The 18,735-nt window shown below is 35.8% G+C and overlaps 2 protein-coding genes across 2 annotated transcripts; both read right to left on the reverse strand.

Moving 5' to 3' along the window:
- Positions 1-7,471: 7,471 nt before the first annotated feature.
- LOC137715076 (fatty acid elongase 3-like) lies at positions 7,472-8,830 on the reverse strand. The gene has a single exon (XM_068454301.1). The coding sequence runs from the start codon at positions 8,780-8,782 to the stop codon at positions 7,961-7,963; it is 822 nt and encodes a 273-aa protein (XP_068310402.1). The 5' UTR covers positions 8,783-8,830; the 3' UTR covers positions 7,472-7,960.
- A 1,999-nt stretch (positions 8,831-10,829) lies between these two features.
- Positions 10,830-18,264, reverse strand: LOC137711859 (protein RETICULATA-RELATED 1, chloroplastic-like). Its single transcript, XM_068451018.1, has 8 exons — positions 17,719-18,264; positions 15,706-15,870; positions 15,497-15,589; positions 15,257-15,372; positions 13,759-13,857; positions 13,365-13,670; positions 12,542-12,706; positions 10,830-11,367 (listed from the first exon to the last, which is right to left on the reverse strand). The coding sequence occupies exons 1-8, from the start codon at positions 18,043-18,045 to the stop codon at positions 11,079-11,081; spliced, it is 1,560 nt and encodes a 519-aa protein (XP_068307119.1). The 5' UTR covers positions 18,046-18,264; the 3' UTR covers positions 10,830-11,078.
- Between the last annotated feature and the right edge of the window lie 471 nt (positions 18,265-18,735).

The following is an 18,735-nucleotide window of genomic DNA, read 5'->3' on the forward strand; positions in this document are numbered from 1 at the left end:
CCTAGAAGATTATGGTTTGTCTGGGGGGAGGTTTCAATGCTTGACAGCAAGTAAATGTAAATATGATATCTAGATGATGCTCGTATAAGCAGTTTAGTTATGAAGTTCATACAGTAAAAATATATTAACCAAATAAGAGAGCACATACGGTGAAGATACGTTAATCAAGTGAGAGAACACAAGCATTATCCTTAACTGAATACTAACTAGTAGGAAATGACACATAGCTTGCTAGCTAGTGAATCTTCATGGTACTGGTGCTTTCTTTGACTCATACCTTGACCAGACAGTAGATTTGTAATGAAGGTTGATATGTTGGGTAAGCTGCCTTTAAATTTCTCCATCAAGATAGCACTTCCCCTTAGATCTAGCTAGGTATGAGTTTTTGGTTTATTTATTATCTTTATATATAAAGTGCTGTTAATAAAGAGTTTTAATGAGTACAAAACATCCCTCAAATAATAGGACAAGAGTTATTACCCACCGTCCGAACCATGCCTAATTACCCTATCCACCAAATGTATCCTCTACTCTCCTTTTTTTTCTTTCTTTTCTTTTCTTATTGAGTTTATTCAATTCAATGTTTATAAGTAAAGAATTGTGTATAAGAAGTTGAAAGAAGTGTTCAAAGATACCTAGCTATGTACATATACATTCTCTCCCAAACTTTATACCACATATTTTAATGAAAAAAATATTATTGAAAGAGATATTCTCATATCATATAGATGACGATGCAGGAAAAACCAAGTAGTGTCGGGGAGACGAGACTTCATTTGGCAATTTTTGCGACCCACGCACTTGAAAATTTGCCTATATGAATGTGTATAAAAATGCAATAAAATTCTTACCTACACTAATTAATGGATGGAGGAGAAGATAACAAAATAAAACTAAGTTTTGCTAAGCAATTTCTGACCATTGATTGAATTTTCTTCCCACACTAATCAACACTGAAATATATATCATGTGTGGGCACACATATAAGTTGTTGGAGCAATATTAAAAAATAAAAATAAAAATAACATAAAAATTCCAATAATAATCATAAAAAAATATTTTTTTTTAAATCACAACAATAATTATGCATGAGATTAATATAAACAATTAGAGAGAAAGTAAGAAATACTGACAAACATGGAGATTGAGACTTGCATAAATACAATGTCCTAAAGATAAAATTTCGCCCCTACTCTTATACTTGTAATTCGGTAAGCGTCTGCCTCCTAGAATTCAACAATCTACAATCCGAAGTTGAAGCACTTCAATCTTCAGGCTCTGGCAAACTTTATATATTTTGTACTCTCAAGACACGACTCAAAATTTTGACAAATGAAGAATAAGAGAACGGGGAACCCTATTTTTCAAGAGTAAAAACTAACTCTAATTCTACCATTTAATGAAAATGATTTTATAGGATTATATAGGACCCAAGTAATGCTTATTAAAAAGATGTAACTGTAACATCCCACATCGACCAACGGAGAGGGGGTGATGTGCCTTATACATGCCCACCTCCATATAGCACAAGACCTTTTGGAAACTCACTTGCTTCGGGTTCCATCGAAACTCCAAAGTTAAGCGATTTCGAGTAAGAGCATTCTCAGGATGGGTGACCCATTGGGACGTTCTCGTATGAGTTCCCAAAAAAAAAATTGTGAGGGCGTGGTCGGGGCCCAAAGCAAACAATATCGTGTTATGGCCGAGTCGAGACTGAGATGTGATAGAATGGTATCAAAGATACTCTGCCATGTAGTGCGAGGGTGCCAACGAGGACGTCGGGCTTTAAGGGGGTAGATTGTAACATCCCACATCAACCAACGGAGAGGGGATGATGTGCCTTATATGTACATGCCCACCTCCATATAGCACGAGGCCTTTTGGGAACTCACTTGTTTCGAGTTCCATCGGAACTCCGAAGTTAAGTAAGTTCGGGCAAGAGCATTCCCATGATGGGTGACCTATGAAGTTCTCGTGTGAGTTCCCAAAAACAAAACTATGAGGGCGTGGTCGAGGCCCAAAGCGGACAATATCGTGCTACGGCGGAGTCGAGACTGGGATGTAACAGTAACTTTTCATTTATTTGTAGACACTATTTTACTAATAGGCACCTATTGAATGCTAACTAACTCATGATTACAATTTTTCATTCAAATATTAAATTACCTATTATAATAATTAATATTATAATATATCATTTCCAACCATCTCCCACATGAATGAAAAATTATGAAGAATTTGAGAGTATAGGTGGACAAGAGATGCATCGAAAGAGGTGTCTTTTGGACTTAAACCTACCCCAGTGAATACTAATCAAATTTATTTGGTGACACAGTGGATATGGAAGATCTTGAACTATTAACTGCACCAGTAAACCAAGACAATAAGCAATACACATCACTAACCCTAATATATTACGGTTCACATGGTGTGTTCTTTTTTATCATGAACAAATCCAGGATTCATGAGAGCCTTAGAGAATTTAGCCATCTCATTCTCATAAAAGCAACCTACTTCTACTCTCACATATGTGACCACTGATCAAGAATACTCTGCAATATTTCTTTTATTTATAAGATATCAGTGTCATTAAATATAAATAAACATCCTGAAACTTTTGCAGACAGCACATTTGCCCCACTATAGGATAGTGTGTTTAACTTCTTTGAATTATGTCCAATCAGTTTGCCTATTGAACTTAGACCATGAGATCTCCAATCAACTAAGTTAGGTTTTCGCCAGTGGATTCATTAGTCATCTTGGCTTTAGCCTCATTCCCACCAATGATCAACTTACTCTCTTGTCAAACTTCTAATAATTGGATCCATTACTAGTTTAACTTTCTTTAATGGTGTGCACAATCCATCTTGTGAAATTATATTTCATATAAGAGTAGTTGTTTCCAATGTTAAGTCCTTGAAACGTAGGTTAAGACTTATTCAATAATTTCTATCACTAGGAACTAGAAAGTAGACTTTCCCCACATTTAAGGTGTCTAAAGGAAGGTCTCTAACCTCTTCACAACTTAAAAGTCACTCATTTTGAATGAACAATATTAGGTCATTATCATATGCCATCTCCAACCGAATGGAAGTAGACTTTCCCTTCTGTTGGAGATGGCATATGATCATGACCTAACTGGTCATTCAAAAATAATTTTTTGTAAGGCTATATTTCTTAGCGAAACTATGTTTAGCCCTTTAGTTGACAATGACCTGAATACTTTGACCCAAAATTGTCAAAAATTTTAGCCAGCATCATTGAAGTCATTCTATAATTGTGGCCACCCTAAATAATAAATAGCACAACCCCATAGTCATGCCCATATATGTGCTTACATAAGAAGGATCATCAAGTGACTCATGTACATACAATTTTATCCCCACATTTTAGTGTCTAGTCCTTTTCTTTTCGAAAGACCCCCATATTTTCAAGATGATGGTAATTGTTCTATTCTTTACTGTAATTGACGTGGGTCTGGCAAAACTCTTTGTATGGCTGCCATTAACTCTAGTTCAAATTTAACTGACATTGCATTTATGTAAGTCTCAATTTTCATGTTTGTCAGTATTTTTAACTTTCTCTTCAGTTGTTTATATTAATCACATACATAATTAATGTTGTGATTTTCTTTATGAATATTATAATTGGAATTTTTATGTTAGAGGTATTCATCAATTTCCCCCCTGAACTTGTGACCATTGGCCAATTTCCCCCCTAAACTTTAATTTTGGCCAATTTCCCCCCTCAACTCTCATAATTAGTCAATTTCCCCCCTCAACTTTAATTTGGCCAATTTCCCCCCTCAACTCTCAAAATTAGTCAATTTGCACCCTACTGTTAATTTTTTTTTTTTTTAATTTTTCATCTATTCTTTTCTTAATTTTCAATCTTTCTAATAGCTTCCAACAAAGTACTAAAATTAACATAAACTCACCTGCATAATATAGGGTAAAATGTACAAAAACATAATACAGTTAGTATGTGACATGGGTTGATTATAAGAAAAAGTTATGAATCGGGTTTAAAGCATGTAGAAGAAGAAATAATAATAAAAAGAAATAATAATCCTAAACTCATGGATCAAACCTATTTCAATAAAATGGGTTATTCTTAATAAGGAGTCGAAAATTATGAATAGACTAGCCATTTTTTCACTAAAGCTCGATTCTCCGCAATTTACTTGAACTTAGCTTTCACTTTTATAAAGAAAATTGTATTCACATACAAAAATTTACACATCAATCCTTTTTGTTATCAATTTTGTATAGTAAAAAATCAAATAAAATTACTCCATACTGATTTATTATGACTAATAATACTATCTATGATAAATTGTAAAATTCTAAATTTTAATCTATTTGTAATAGGATAAAGATATAGGAACATGATTAACATACATCTTATTTAGTTTCTTACACACACTTGTTTAATTATGATCAAATTAAAAAATTAACAGTAGGGTGCAAATTGACTAATTATAAGAGTTGAGGGGGGAAATTGGCTAAATTAAAGTTGAGGGGGAAAATTGACTAATCATGAGAGTTCAGGGGGGAAATTGGCCAAAATTAAAGTTGAGGGGTGAAATTGGCTAATGGTCACAAGTTCAAGGGGGAAATTGATGAATACCTCTTTATGTTAATTAATTTCATATTTTTTTAATATTGCTCCAACAATCTAAAGACAAAAGTTTGTCCATACTTTTGTGCTTGTAGTTCGGTAAGCGTCCGTCTCATAAGATTTAATAATCTATAATCCAAAGTCGAAACATTTCAATCTTTAGACTCAGACGAACTTTATATTTTCTATACTTTCAAGACACGGCTCGGAATTTTGACAAACGAATAATAAGAGAATAGGGATCCTGTTTCTCAAGAGTAAAAATTAACTCTAATTTTCTACCATTTAATGAAAATAATTTCATATGATAATATAGAACCCAAGTAATGCTTATTAAAAAGATGTAACTTTTCATCATAAGTAGACGGCATTTTGCTAACAGGCACCCAGTGAATTCAAACTAACTCATGGTTATAATTTTTCATGCAAATGTTAAATTACATATTATAATATATATTTTCCAACATAGGTGACTGACTGTAATGTAATCCATTAAGTTAGCCTCTTATTTTGTTCTTTTTCCATCTCTCTAAGCATACGGGTTCAAATCTTTTCCCTTCTTCTCAGTGTAGTTTAAAAAAAAGGAATAATACTTACATTCCCCCTTAAAGAATGAGCTCATTCCCCATTTATAAATAACATATTTTCACCGTAACAACTTCATAATTAAATTGTTCAATGTCTTATTTTGCTGTGCTAAACTGTTAATTATGTTGTTCGCAATTAATTGAGTTCTTGTCTTACTATCAGGCTCTTTATGCAAAGGGATTTTTATTTTTTTGGAAAAAATGGGGACTAGGTGTGGTGTCTATTTCACATTGAACTTCAACGATCCAAACTATCTAGTTTGTAAGTCTTGATTCATAGATTATCTTTGCAAAAATTCAATTCAATCCGAAACTATTTGCCTATTTAATTATCAAGATCAAATTTCATTGTTTCTTATATAACAAAGTATTCGTTAATTTTTTTAAACCCAATTAAATGTCTTAAATATTTCCGATTTGTCTAATATTTTTTAAGGATGATCTATGAGGCGCAACTTAAAAAATAGACGGGTTGGATCGTTAAAATTCGATGTCATGTGGACCCACAACTAATCCCTATTTTTATGAAAAAATGAGAATCACTTCCCTTAAAGGTTTCCGTCTTACCATACACCTAAATTTCCTGCACCACTTGAGATGCTCTTAACCCTTATCTAAGGAAATCGATTAGGTGTTTGATGAATGTCTTCAAATTAATGTGCAAAAATTATATTCTCTCTTTCCAAGCTCTTTGGCTATAGACTTAAACGTGAATTCATTTGGATTAGGTCAACTGTTTAGGACATTGTACATGCCTCCGTATATTCGAGTTCAAAGTACCCTTCTAGTAGATTAAAAAAGTTTTAGACTCGTTTGATTACCATTTCAAGTTTTTAGTTTCTAAATTTGAAACGAAAAACTAAAAGCTGAAATTAATTACAAGACAAGTTTTTGGTTTTGAAAAAATGAAAATGAAATAAGTTATATGGTTTCTTTAGAAATATAGGTTTGTAAAAATCAAAAGTTAAAAAATAAAAAATAAAATAAAATAACTGGAGATTTAAAAAATCATCTAACCTAGATAACTAACCCTAACCACTCACTAGGAGGACGACTTAAAACACAATGAAAGATTTTCAAATAAAGACTCACCCACCAAAGAGTAAACAGCCATTGATTTTTGTTTTATGATTTGTACATACTTCTTGATTCTTTTAATATAGTCATGATTGAAGGAGCAGAGAAACTAAGTAATACATAGTTTTTTTGGTAAGCAAATAAATGAAACAATAAAAGCAAGAAGCTACGGCACGAGTAATTTTTATAGGTACTTATAATCAGTGTTTTAAAAGGCTCTGTTTAGGATTGCTTAAGTCTCACTTAGGCGTTAGGTGCACGGTTGGTCACCGTCACGATTATTTTCTAAGCGTTTAAACAATAAGAAATGACGCTTAGACCTGCCTAGACATTCGCCTAAACTGCTTAGGTCGCAACTTTCACTTAAACAAAAAAATCAATAACTTGTAACAAACTTGTTGGATACTTAGATAAACATTTATTATATTCTTGTTCCTCATGTTTCATTATGTTTTAGTACTTTACCCTTTATATATCATTCTATTTTGCAATTTAGGTATCCGATACAATTATGTATTTTTTTTTTTTATAAACAGATATTCATTTATGTGTTATAAAATGAATTTAATTAAAATCAAAATTTTTTGCATAAGCTTTACCCCAATGGCGGAGCTAGAAATTTTTCACCGGGTGGGCTAGCTTAAAGATTTAAATCATTATCAACAAATAAACCTGATACTATATTTTTTACAGTATCAGCTAGCTTAAGAAAATTTTCACAAAGTGAGCCAAGAACTTTCGTTATTCAAACAAATTCAAACTTTTACATGTACAAGAAGCAATAGTTTGTAAACTGTATTATATACTTAAACCAAGAGAATTCAAATCAGTGACTAAATATATGATGGGCTACATTCAAAAATCAATAAAAATTACATGTAAAATTTTATTTTCTACCAAAAGTTACCTGGGCTACAGCCCAGGGTAGCCCTTAATGTGGCTCCGCCAGTGCTTTACCCACCGCCCTACTAGCACCTAAATTTTTTTAAAACCTTGACAAGTTACATTGTGTATCATTTCACGTGTTAATAATATGTATATCATTTCATGTGTTAATAATACTAGACGATAAAGTTTACAAATCCACAAGTATAGTATTTTAAGGAAATAAATTCACTTATTATGATTTGATTGAACTAATAACATCACATGATCGTGTTTTAGGTAAATCAAAAAAATTGGTCAAGTGGAGAAATAATCGAGTAAGAAATACACACAACTAATAAAAGTAAGAAGCCACTAGCACGGGAAACTTACATATGTAATTGGAACACAAGTTGTACCATTCCATATAATAAGAATACAGTCAATCAATAACTGCACATAATTGTGTTTCAAATACATTGAAAAATTGCTCCAATGAAGAAATAATGAATCTAAAATGTACTCAAATACTCAACCAATTGTGGCCGTTCAATAAATGACATCCATAAAGACAAGAAGCACAACCACCACTCGATGAAGGGAGGCAGATTGTCTGCCCTCCTGTTTGGGTGTTTTTCTCATCCCTTCTATTTGTGCGGTCACATTTAAACTACGTCAACATTTTATATTCTTATTGTTTTTTATCTTATTATTGACACGACTTAACAGTGATCACACAAAATAGAAAGAGATAAGAAGAGCATTCAAACAGAAGGACGAACAATCTACCTCCTGAAGACTGATCAAAACATTCATGAGCTTTTATTCTTTTGAAACGACACCATATCCTGTCTCTTGGCATAACTCTTGGCGTGAAAGTCAACAAACAGGGCCAAGAGAGAGCCGTTAAACGCAGCGTTGAAGCACCAGCCCCAAATCCCGGAGCAACCCGACCCGGTGAAGTGCAAGTACAGCATCCGACCCGACACCGCGAAGCTGAACAAAAACTGCACGATCTGGCAATCCGTGACGACCCGCTTCCATTTGGGTCGGATCCCGACCGCGCACAAGAAGTAGTACCCGTACATGAGCACGTGCACTGATGCGTTGGTCAAGAGCGCCACTGGGGACAGAGACTGGCACGTGTGGAGCCATAAGTAGCACATGACCAGCACTGTCGCGTGGTGGTACACGTGGAGAAAGGAGAGCCGTTGGATGGACCCGCTGAGGATGATGAAGAGGGTGTCGAAGAATTCGAGGATTTTTGAGAGGTAGAAGACGTAGGCCCAGAAAAAGTGGGGCCCGGTCGGGTAGGTGTTGGGTGGGAAGCAGAGGATCCAATCGAGGTTTGGAGTGTGGGGGGAGAGAATGGTGAGGGTACATCCGACGGCCATGATGAGGGAGAGGAGGAAGAGGATGAGATTGTGGACGGCTGTGATTGGTTTGAGTAGTGCGGGGTTGATGGGGGAGAACGGGAGGCGGCGGAGGAGGAAGGTGAGAGAGAGGTAGGAGAGAAGAGAGAGAGTGAGGAAGAGTGGAGTGGAGGCTGGAGTTTGACCTGGAATCCACGAGAAGTGGAGAATCGTAGGGTGGTTGACCAGCCAGTACCGGAGGTTTGACATGACGGGGCTCATCGTCGTATGCCACGGCCTCCGTGAGCGGCTGGGCGATTTATGGAGTTAATGATATCCTTTGCATGTGAGGTTTTATGAGGGGAGAAGGTGAGGTTAACATGGACACGTGTAATGTTATCTTTTGCATGTGGGGCCCACTTTCAAATCGGACGGTGCTCCGTTCGCCGGCGATCTACTTGAAGATAATATAGAATTGGATCAATTTGTCGATTTCTCTATCCGATTTTTTTTTTTTTTTTTTTTTTGTGGATCAAAAGATCGCCATCAAGAACCTTTATTAAAGGTCAGGTCCTTTTTATGGGGATCCTAGGAATTTCATAATCGTAGATCGTACGGTTAATTTTTGTTAGGTATTATTTATATTTAATTTTAAATTTTGAAATGATTTCTAATCGCATGATGTATGATGAACGATCACGATCACAAGATCCTTAGAAAAAGGATCCAGCAATGATCATTTTCCCTTTTATTAAACACACAACACAAATTTACAAACTACTGACCCACAGACAAAATAAACAAACCAAAAAGGACCATAATAGGAAAACAAAAAACCAAAAGGCGGCAAAACAACAAACTAACAAAGAGCCCAACCAAATAGCTGAGGCCCAAAAACAGAAGAAACAAACAACAAACCGAGAAGTTCACTGCTACCGCCTCTGCCAAGATAGTGAATCTCAACCTGCAGAAATCCATGCCCACCACCAAACATCGCCCTCCCGATCGTATCATCCAACACCGATATGCTCCCCGAGCATGGCCATAAAGTAAAGATAACAAAAACCTGAATAAATCAGTTGGTTATCAATAAGAGGAAGCCCATGGAACACCATGAGCAACATTGCCAGATCCAGCAGACAATAAAGAGAAGGTGGTGGTGTTGGGAACACCCGAGTTGGTCGAAACACTAAAACTCGCAGCACTAACTCGAACACAAGTATGGTTGAAGATCGAAACTCAGATGGAGAAAGAAGGATGATAGCAAGGGAAGAATAGGAGGGCAAATCAATATGAGGAGGGGGAAAAAGCAGCAGAGAAGGGGAAAAGAGGAGAAAACAAAAGAAAGGGAAATGTGGCAACCGACTCCAGCCGAAGCTAGAGTCAACGCCTAAGATGGTGGTCAAGATCAAAACCCTCACCAAAAAGGGGGAATAACTCTCACAGAAGGAGAGATTGTACTGGATCAATGAGGAATTTGTCGATTTCTTTATCAAATTTGTAAAGAGCTCTCAACTTTTCCTATAATTTTAATTTTAAGAAAATTAACCTTATGAACTTTTTCAATTTGCCGATTTTTCTCTGAATTAGACGAATTAGCTCCTAAACTTTTATAATTGTCAAATTTCCCTTCTGAATTTTAATTATATACACAAAAAAATAATTTCATACCTAATGTGGACAACATATTTTTGTCTTCTTCTCTTCCACTAGTTTACCCCGTACATTTTTTGTTGAAATTAAGGTTAGTGTTTAGGAGAAATTAAAGTTCCCAGGGGGGAGAATTAGTCAATTAGAAAAGTTCATGAGATAATCGGCTAAATTTAAAATTTAAGAAACAAATTGATCAATTATAAAAGTTTAGAAGAATAATCAGCTAAAATTAAAGTTTAGAGAAGAAATTAGCAGCTCCTTACAAGTTCAAGGGGCAATCATCCAAATACTAGTGCGATATCCCATCAATATGACTTTGGGCACCAAATGTGATCTTAGAGTGGAAGAACACTGAAAGTGCTTTTAAAATTGCTCATAGCACTTTTGGTAATAATATTTTTGGGCTCTAATACTTAGTAAAAACGCAAGTGAATCTTAAAAAAGCACTTGAAGTGCTTATTGCACATAACTGATGTTCGTGGAATAGTACTTCATCAATAATGCACCTTAAATGTTATTCAAAATCTAAAACTCTTTCACCAAAAAACTTTTAGTAATTTTAAAAGTACTTCCAAATAAGTAACCTCTGAATTATTGAATTTTTCAGTAATGTGACAAACTTGCACGGCTGAAATTACAAACAGCTAAAAATCTCTAAAAAAAATGCGCTTTTAGCTAAAAAAATAAATTAAAGCTTCTAATTTACTAAAATTTCATGGTAAACATAGCAGTGCGATGCACTTGCAATCAAGAGAAGGGACACTAAATAAAGCAACTAAAGATTCGAAATCTTCTCCTTACCAGAGATGCCAGAAATTTCAGCACAAACACCTCTTAAGCTCCTCTAGCGTAACAGTTTAGCGAGCAAGTTGTATCTCCCTCGGGCAACAAAATTGGACTCCGTCGGTGATTACATTCGATTAAACTACGCTGAACTTGCAGTCACCTTCTTCCGGACAATCCTCTTTCTGCGTGTCTTAGGTGTTGATGATTCCCCGTCAGCAACAGAGTCGGCATTTCCCTGTTTGATGCCGAGGAGCCCAAGCCCAGAAACGATGGCATTCTTTGATATAAACCATTTTGAAGACGGCTGATCAAGATTTTCAGAAGGCCTACTGTATACCTTCAAAAGATCATCAGAGTGAACAAGTGGATCAGCCTCCACCCCAAGCCAAGCCAACCTTGATCGCTCTCCTAATTGTACATTCAAAATCCTGTCCACATTCCCAATTGAGAGTCAAAGAATCGCTTGATACATCGTGCAATTTTACCATTTAAAGCAAAACTTAAGATATACCAAAGAAAAAGAAGACCTAGTAGAATTATACCAAGATGAACTTGATTTTATGACAGATTTTTTTTATCTGTCCTGGAAACGGAAGAAGGAAAATTCAAATGTCACTGGATGAATACACGCTACAATCAGAGAGATGCACATTTACATATGAAACTTAAAAGAGAGACGATTCAGATTTTTTTAGACTCCCTACTTGCAGGCAGCATTCATTCTTGAGAAAATCACAGAAATTACAGTTGTTATTTTGCCAAAATACTCGATCGGATTCTCACATGATACGCAAGTAAATAGGAACAGACAATTCCTTCAGGAGTTGTAGTGGAAAGAGGATAGAAATGATCATTACATTGCTGCACTGAGGAAATTATTGACTAGGAATCCATATATGAGAATTCAACCAATTCTGAAGCATAGCAGCACTAGAGCTTAGAAAGAACTGAACGACGTCTACTATTGGCATATTATTTACTGCTTCCAAGATATCTGTATATTTCTACAAAACAACTATGGGGATGGTTTTTGGCGTTTCATGTTATGCAGCATTTTGTTCAGTGCCATAGGAGTTGCCTGGTGAGAAAGACATTTCTGGACAAAAGAAGGCCCAAGTGATCGGTAGGATCCGGGTGCTTATGCCAACTACAGCACAAAGTCAATGAAAAACGGTGGTGGGGTTCAGGCAATCATAATTACGAGCCATTGAAAAACTGGGGATTGCTCAACAAACCCAGATAAAAGGGTATCGCACGGGCTTCTTATTTATCTCAGAAGTATGTAATCAAATTTGAAGAGAACGGGCACTAAGCTGGCCCCACCATGCACCAGTGAACCCAAACGTTTGACAAAACCAAAACATTTTTTCATTCTTGATTTACCTTTTAGATGTATCAAGGGCAACAATATAAACTAAATTATGTTTAGAAATGGTAAATGCTTAGTTTTGAGTGCATTATGAATAAATGTGGCCAGAGAAGAATGAGGAAGGTAGAAAGGGACGGAGGGGAATAAAACCCTCTAAGGCAGGTTACATTTGTATAAGCAATTTAGCAGTCTATGCTTTAAGTACAAGTGCCCAAACAGAATAAAAAACATACCTCAGTGTCGTGCTAAAAAACAGGGCGACCCCAATAACATCAAAATGGTTCACCATTGCTCTGTCAAATCCACATAATAGCTGATACCTCAGGTTCGCATATAGTCCGAGGAAGGCACCATAACCGAGTGCATTTGCTTTGATGGTTGGGATCGTCACAGATAACCTGTCAAACAAGTTAACATTGGATAGGAACTTAATTATTTGAACGTGCATGGGAAGTTAATTATTTGAACATGCATGGAAGTAAATTGTATGAGCAAGCGTAGGAATTATATTAGTTGGCATTAACAATAAATAGTTGTCTTATCGAAATGGGGGAGGAGAGAAGGAAAATTTATTTCAAAAAAGTTGAAGCACTACTCTTCTAGTAACTTTCTTTAAGTGGGACACTCGAACTGTTGACAATACAATAAACAAAAAACAAAACAAAAAACAAAAAAAAAAATTAAAGAGTTGACGTAATGGTAATTTCCATTTCTTTTCTATGTTGTGTAACACGTTATTATGTGAAAAGAACCTTCTCCATAAAAATAAATAACTTTAATATGCATATTATCAATCCAGTCAACAGCTCACACCTATTTACAATTCTTAAGAAAAAAATGTAACAAAAAATGAAAGGATAAAAGTGGTATAAATTACTTGATCCAAAATTGTCAAAGATTTATGAAATGGGCAGAGTATTAGACAAAGAACAACGCAACTCCTGGTTCTTTTAAAGAAAAAGTAAGACAAATTCCATCTCAAATTTCTTTCTCCATTGCATTCAAAATTATCAGAATATAGATAACAAAAAACAGAATTAGCAATACAGTACTCACCTTCCTTCCTTTTTATTGGCCAAAAAATTTGATAAAGAACCTTGCACAGCTCCAGCAGATAGTCCAACCATACATAACTCAGCAGCCTTGTAGAAGAAAGAGTGAAATCTCTTTTGCAGGTCAAATTCCCTCAGTGGGTAGCTCTTCTCAAATATATTGTTGGGGAGCTTTTGTAACGTATTTTGCAAATCAAACTTGAATGTATTCCCATATGAACGAGAAGGAGCAAGCGACCAAACAACAATAGCATTGCATGTTGTTACTGTGAGTACATTTATAAGCGCCAAATCCCATTCTTGTTTTATCCTGTTCTCGAGTCAATAAATATCAATGAATTCAATATTCGAAAGGCTTCCCAAAAAATTCATGCTTTTGTCATCACATGGAAACGCACCTGCCCTTACGATTCTTTAACTCCCACCACACCGAGGAACCAATTGTCGCAGCCTGCTCTAAAAGAAACCTAAATAAAAAGGCAGGATCTGCAAGCATTCTGCACAACATATCATATCAAACATCAATGCTAAGGGATACAATATGTTTATTAAAGAATTAAACAAACACCAGAACTTATCTCTTAGGGAGGAAACATAAATGCATTGCCACTGAATTATATCATATCCATGGCTCCCCATCTTTTACCATTAGATATCTGATTTCTCCAAACAGTTATTTACTAAAGTTCATTTCTGTCTCTTCATTTTTGTTGTGTTTCCAATCGTGGCCTTCGCAGGGAAAAGTCTTCTTGATTTGATACATGTTCCATTATTCTTCCAAGTGCTTAAGGAGATCCTTACTGAAACTTCTAAGTTGGTTATATTTTGCTCCTACGGTGCTCAAATGTTGTTACGGTGCTCCTTAATTAATATGTGAGAGTTCGTTACTCGTACTGGGGTGTTAACAACCATAACTCCCTTTAGGACTAGGTTGAATTTTGTTGGTTTTAAAAAAATAAGGGTATTGAACATGTTAAAGATCATATTTTCAAGGTCGCATGGCAGAGCCAGTCAAAGCAGCATAAGCAGAAATCCTTTTTACTTTCTTGTTTAGTTGTTTTAGCTTCTTTTATATTTTTCAAGTTTCATTTTTATTTATGAGTTACGTAACAACCTGGATATGTATCACCTAAGCCCCGGTTTGCATATGTGTTGAAGAATAAAAAATAAAAAAAAAATATTTTATTTAGGATTGTAAGGATATTGGTTAGCTTTATTAACAGGTAGCTCCCTATTGTGATCAAGATTGTGCCCTATCAAATCCTTTCAGAACTATGATTAATGTAAGTAAAACCTGCTGAGTATTACGGTTAATGTCTTTCATTATCTACTATTTTCTTAAAGACCACCCAAGTAATGTGATGAGAAAATTGGAGCCTTGGTCCTTAATTACAGAAGTTAGTGTGAAGGACAATACTCCACATTTCCTCAAATTCAGAGGCCAATTTTAATATATTTTCAATCCAGGGACCAAAGCTACAATTGGTGTATAGTGCAGAGACCGATGCTCCAATGTTCTCTAAAATGATTTACTTATTTACACTGATATGATTTACTTCCACAATATGACAATATAATCCCTTACTTGTATGGATCTTAGAGACTCGAGTTCTTAAAAGGCCGCTAACTTCTATTCTATGATTCTATCACAATATCGGTGTCATGAAAGTTTCTTGATGTGTACAGACATTTTTCTACTACTGGCTCCTGCCCACTTTCGTGTATGGCAACATCAATCAGTATGAGAATGGGAAACAGACATGCCAAAATTAATTAGAATAGAAAGCTACTGAAAGATGCTAGAAATATTATGCTTCAGGACAGTCCAGCAGGTAGTAATTGGCAAAAGGATAGACTTGAAACATAAGAAACTGCTCCAAAAATTAATAAATTCACCTGCCAATGAATGCCCTTGATATTCCATCAGGAAGCGCACGAGAAATAAACCGAGTAGTGGTCGGCCTTGCATTGGTCGCTAAGAATTTAACCATTTGAGCAGAGCTGATCAATCCCTGTAGACAAAATTTAGTTTGGTATCAAGCCAAACGTATTTCTTTTCCTCTTTATTTTTTTTTTTGGGGTTTGTAGTATCTAATTGAAAGACTTCAAACAAACTATGATATTAAAAGTACGCACCATTTCATAAGCTTGCCGAAACCCAGCAGGTAAATCCATCATTGTCTTTTGCCATTCATTCAATACTGCATCTACAAATTTTCGATCAAAGAGCTGCAGAAAAATTCATAAATCATCAGTGCAACATATATTTCAAATTAATATAACCCAAAGAGAAAAATCTTTAAACAAATATGCAATATTGTTCGTCAATAAAGGATATTCCCAACCTCTTCAAGAAACATCCGCCTTCTAAACAAACCACCTTCATCTCCCTCGTCGCCATCGTCGAAGTCATCAAAATAATCATCATCATCACCACCATCATCGCCTCCATCACCACCACCATTATTTATTCTCTTTCCAATATCTCCACCACCTCCCCCAATTGCAGTCTGCAATTTCAAATTATTAGCATTTTCACAGAGTACTGAACAAAATAATAATGGAAGTACACTAAAACATACCAACTATACGTCATAATTGCTTCATGAAAGCAGAGGTCTGAAACAGAGTGAAGTATCAAACAATTGTCTAATTTGGTAGCACTTGAATGGTTAAGAAACCTTAGAGCAACTTTTGGTCAAAGAATGAGTTTCCGTAATATTTTGTTAGGGTACAGTGAGTTATTTTATAGTTCATATATTGTCCTATGGTTGATGCATCTTATATTGTTTGTGCTTATCTAAGTTCAAACTTTATGCTTTATGAGGCATGCATCTTATTTTACTTGTGTTTAGTCTCGATAGGATACTCAATATTGTCCAACCTAAAAAGGAACAAAAAGAAAACAAGCAACAAAATCAAATGGAAACGCTCTAGTCAATGCAACAGCCTCCTGCCCCCAACAAATCAAGGTACTAACAGGAGTGTTACTTCCATTTTCTTTGTGTTGGAAATAATAATTATGTTAGTTTATAATTTCAACACAACCATAATGGGCAGCTAAGACGACATTTTACATCTTTTTTGAAGGAATTAATAATCACGCTTTGTTTATTATCTATTTTGGATTCCAAATAGGTCACTCTTGATAATTGAATTCTAGTAAAACCTAATAATATTGGGAATATATAAGATTAAAGTCTGCCATCACAAAAGAGAGACAAATTTGAAGTTAAAGTAGATTCTAAATCACACATACACACTAATCTTCGTACAAAGTCCAAATATATATGAAATGCCAATTTCATCATACATTCAATCTTGTTGTTGCATCAAATATGACAAATATAAAAACATTATTAGTCATGAATTTCATTGGGCACGGAATATTGGGCGGTCAAGCATCAACACGTGAAAAAAATGAGTGTAGCAGAGATGAGAATGCTTCGTTGGATGTGTGGGCACATGAGAAATGGCAGGATTAAAAAGGAGAATATACGAGGTAAAGTAGGAGTGGCCACAATTGAAGATAAGATGAGAGAAAATCGGTTAAGGTGGTTTGGACATGTGAAATGAAGACCTACAGATGCTTCGGTTAGAAAATGCGATTACGAGACAGAGGCTCAGGAAAAAAGGGTAGAGGAGGACCTAGGAAGACCTGGAAAGAGACTTTAAGAAAAGACAAGAGAAGCTAACTAAAGACTTGTCGCAAAACCAATCGCAATAGCATTCTAGGATTCATACAGACGATTCCACTTGGTAGGATAAGGCTTTGTTGTTGTTGGAGTCATGAATTTCATTCTCATAAGGAATTCAAAAAGGGCTTGTCAACTTAGTATAACTGTTAGATAATAACATTCATATCTTAGCTCATCCAATGTTTCCAACACATTAAACACCAAAGTCGCTCAATTTTGCCACTAGCACTACATGTAGTAGTATTCCTCTCCAATTGTAAGTGAGAGGTTTTAAGTTTGACTTCCATAAATGGCAAGTTCAATACCAAATTATGGCTACCCCGTTGTGTGAGTTAGCTCAAGCCTCCACTCCCCCGAATATCGTTGTATCAAAACAAAAAGTCCATCAATTTTTGTATACAGGTAAAAACTATAAATTAGCAAGGTGGAATTGCACTAATTCCGATTTTGATAAAAGCAATTTCGTTCATTCCCCTAAAAATTTGTATCCTGTTTACAATCTCTAAATTACTCCAGTATCCAGCACCTAGATTAAACAGTTCTAAGGATTGTCACTCCCCTCAGTTTCTTTTCCATTTTCCCCATTTTCTCACCAACCAAACAACTCAATCAACTCAAATAAAGCAAGAAAAACAATCAAAATTTCAGTGTAAGACTGACCTCGGGGCTAGACTTGGATTGCTTCTGAGACATATCGAGCTTGCCCTTCTCAAGAGTAACCGCACCAAACGCACCATACTGTCCCTTCATAACCGGACCAAAACCGCCGGGGGCGGACGGCCCCGCGAAGCAGCGCTCCATCATAGCCATGGAGTCTCCGTCCACAGCATCGGAAGTAGACGGTGACGGCAAGCAATTCGCCTTCAGCACCAGACCCCTCCGCTGCATCATCCGAAACTGGGTCGGCAGAACCGCCAGCTTCGGCTTCGTCGGTAGCTGCGTGTTTATCGGCATGATTTGAGCCGTCCGGAACACGGCGTGCGACATTTTTATTGCTTTTTTCTTACTCTTTCTGAATTTTTATTTTCTGTTTGGATACCGAGAAAATCAAGCGGTTAATTTCTCGGGAATTTTCACTTCTCTGGAGAGAGAGAGGGAGAGAAGTGAAGAGACAAAAGAGGGAGAGAAGGGGCTGAGGGAATGGGGGTTTTGAGGGGAAGAGAGCCGACTACGCGGCCACAACCCAATCCGAAAGCCAAGTTCTTTATTTTTTTTTCGAGTGTTTTATTTTCCTGACCAGGTGAGTTGACTCGGGGTTTTTGGGTGAGTCGCCTCGGCCGGCACTCATTGGCCAATTCGCTCATCCATCGATGGGTGGGCGCGGTAGTGTAACCAAAATCGAAACTGAATTCTTTTGCAGCGCGGTTTCGAACTTTAAATGGAAATGATACCAAACCATTTAGTTGCGGTTCGATTCAGTTTCAATCATTTTGATTTTGATTTTAAATCATTAGCAAACTAAATATTTTATGCAATTAATACAATCTAATTGAAAAAAAATTCATGATTATCACACTAAAATTCAACTTGAAATAAAATTCATCATCAAAATGTATAATGGCATACTAAAACTAAAGTTCAAACAAACTTCAACAATAAAATGCCTTACAGCCTTAGTAATATAACTCAAAAAAATAAATTGTTCATGCAATTTAACGAAAATATTTTGATTCTTTA

Source organism: Pyrus communis, chromosome 1 (genome assembly GCF_963583255.1).
Source record: "Pyrus communis chromosome 1, drPyrComm1.1, whole genome shotgun sequence".
NCBI lineage: Eukaryota > Viridiplantae > Streptophyta > Magnoliopsida > Rosales > Rosaceae > Pyrus > Pyrus communis.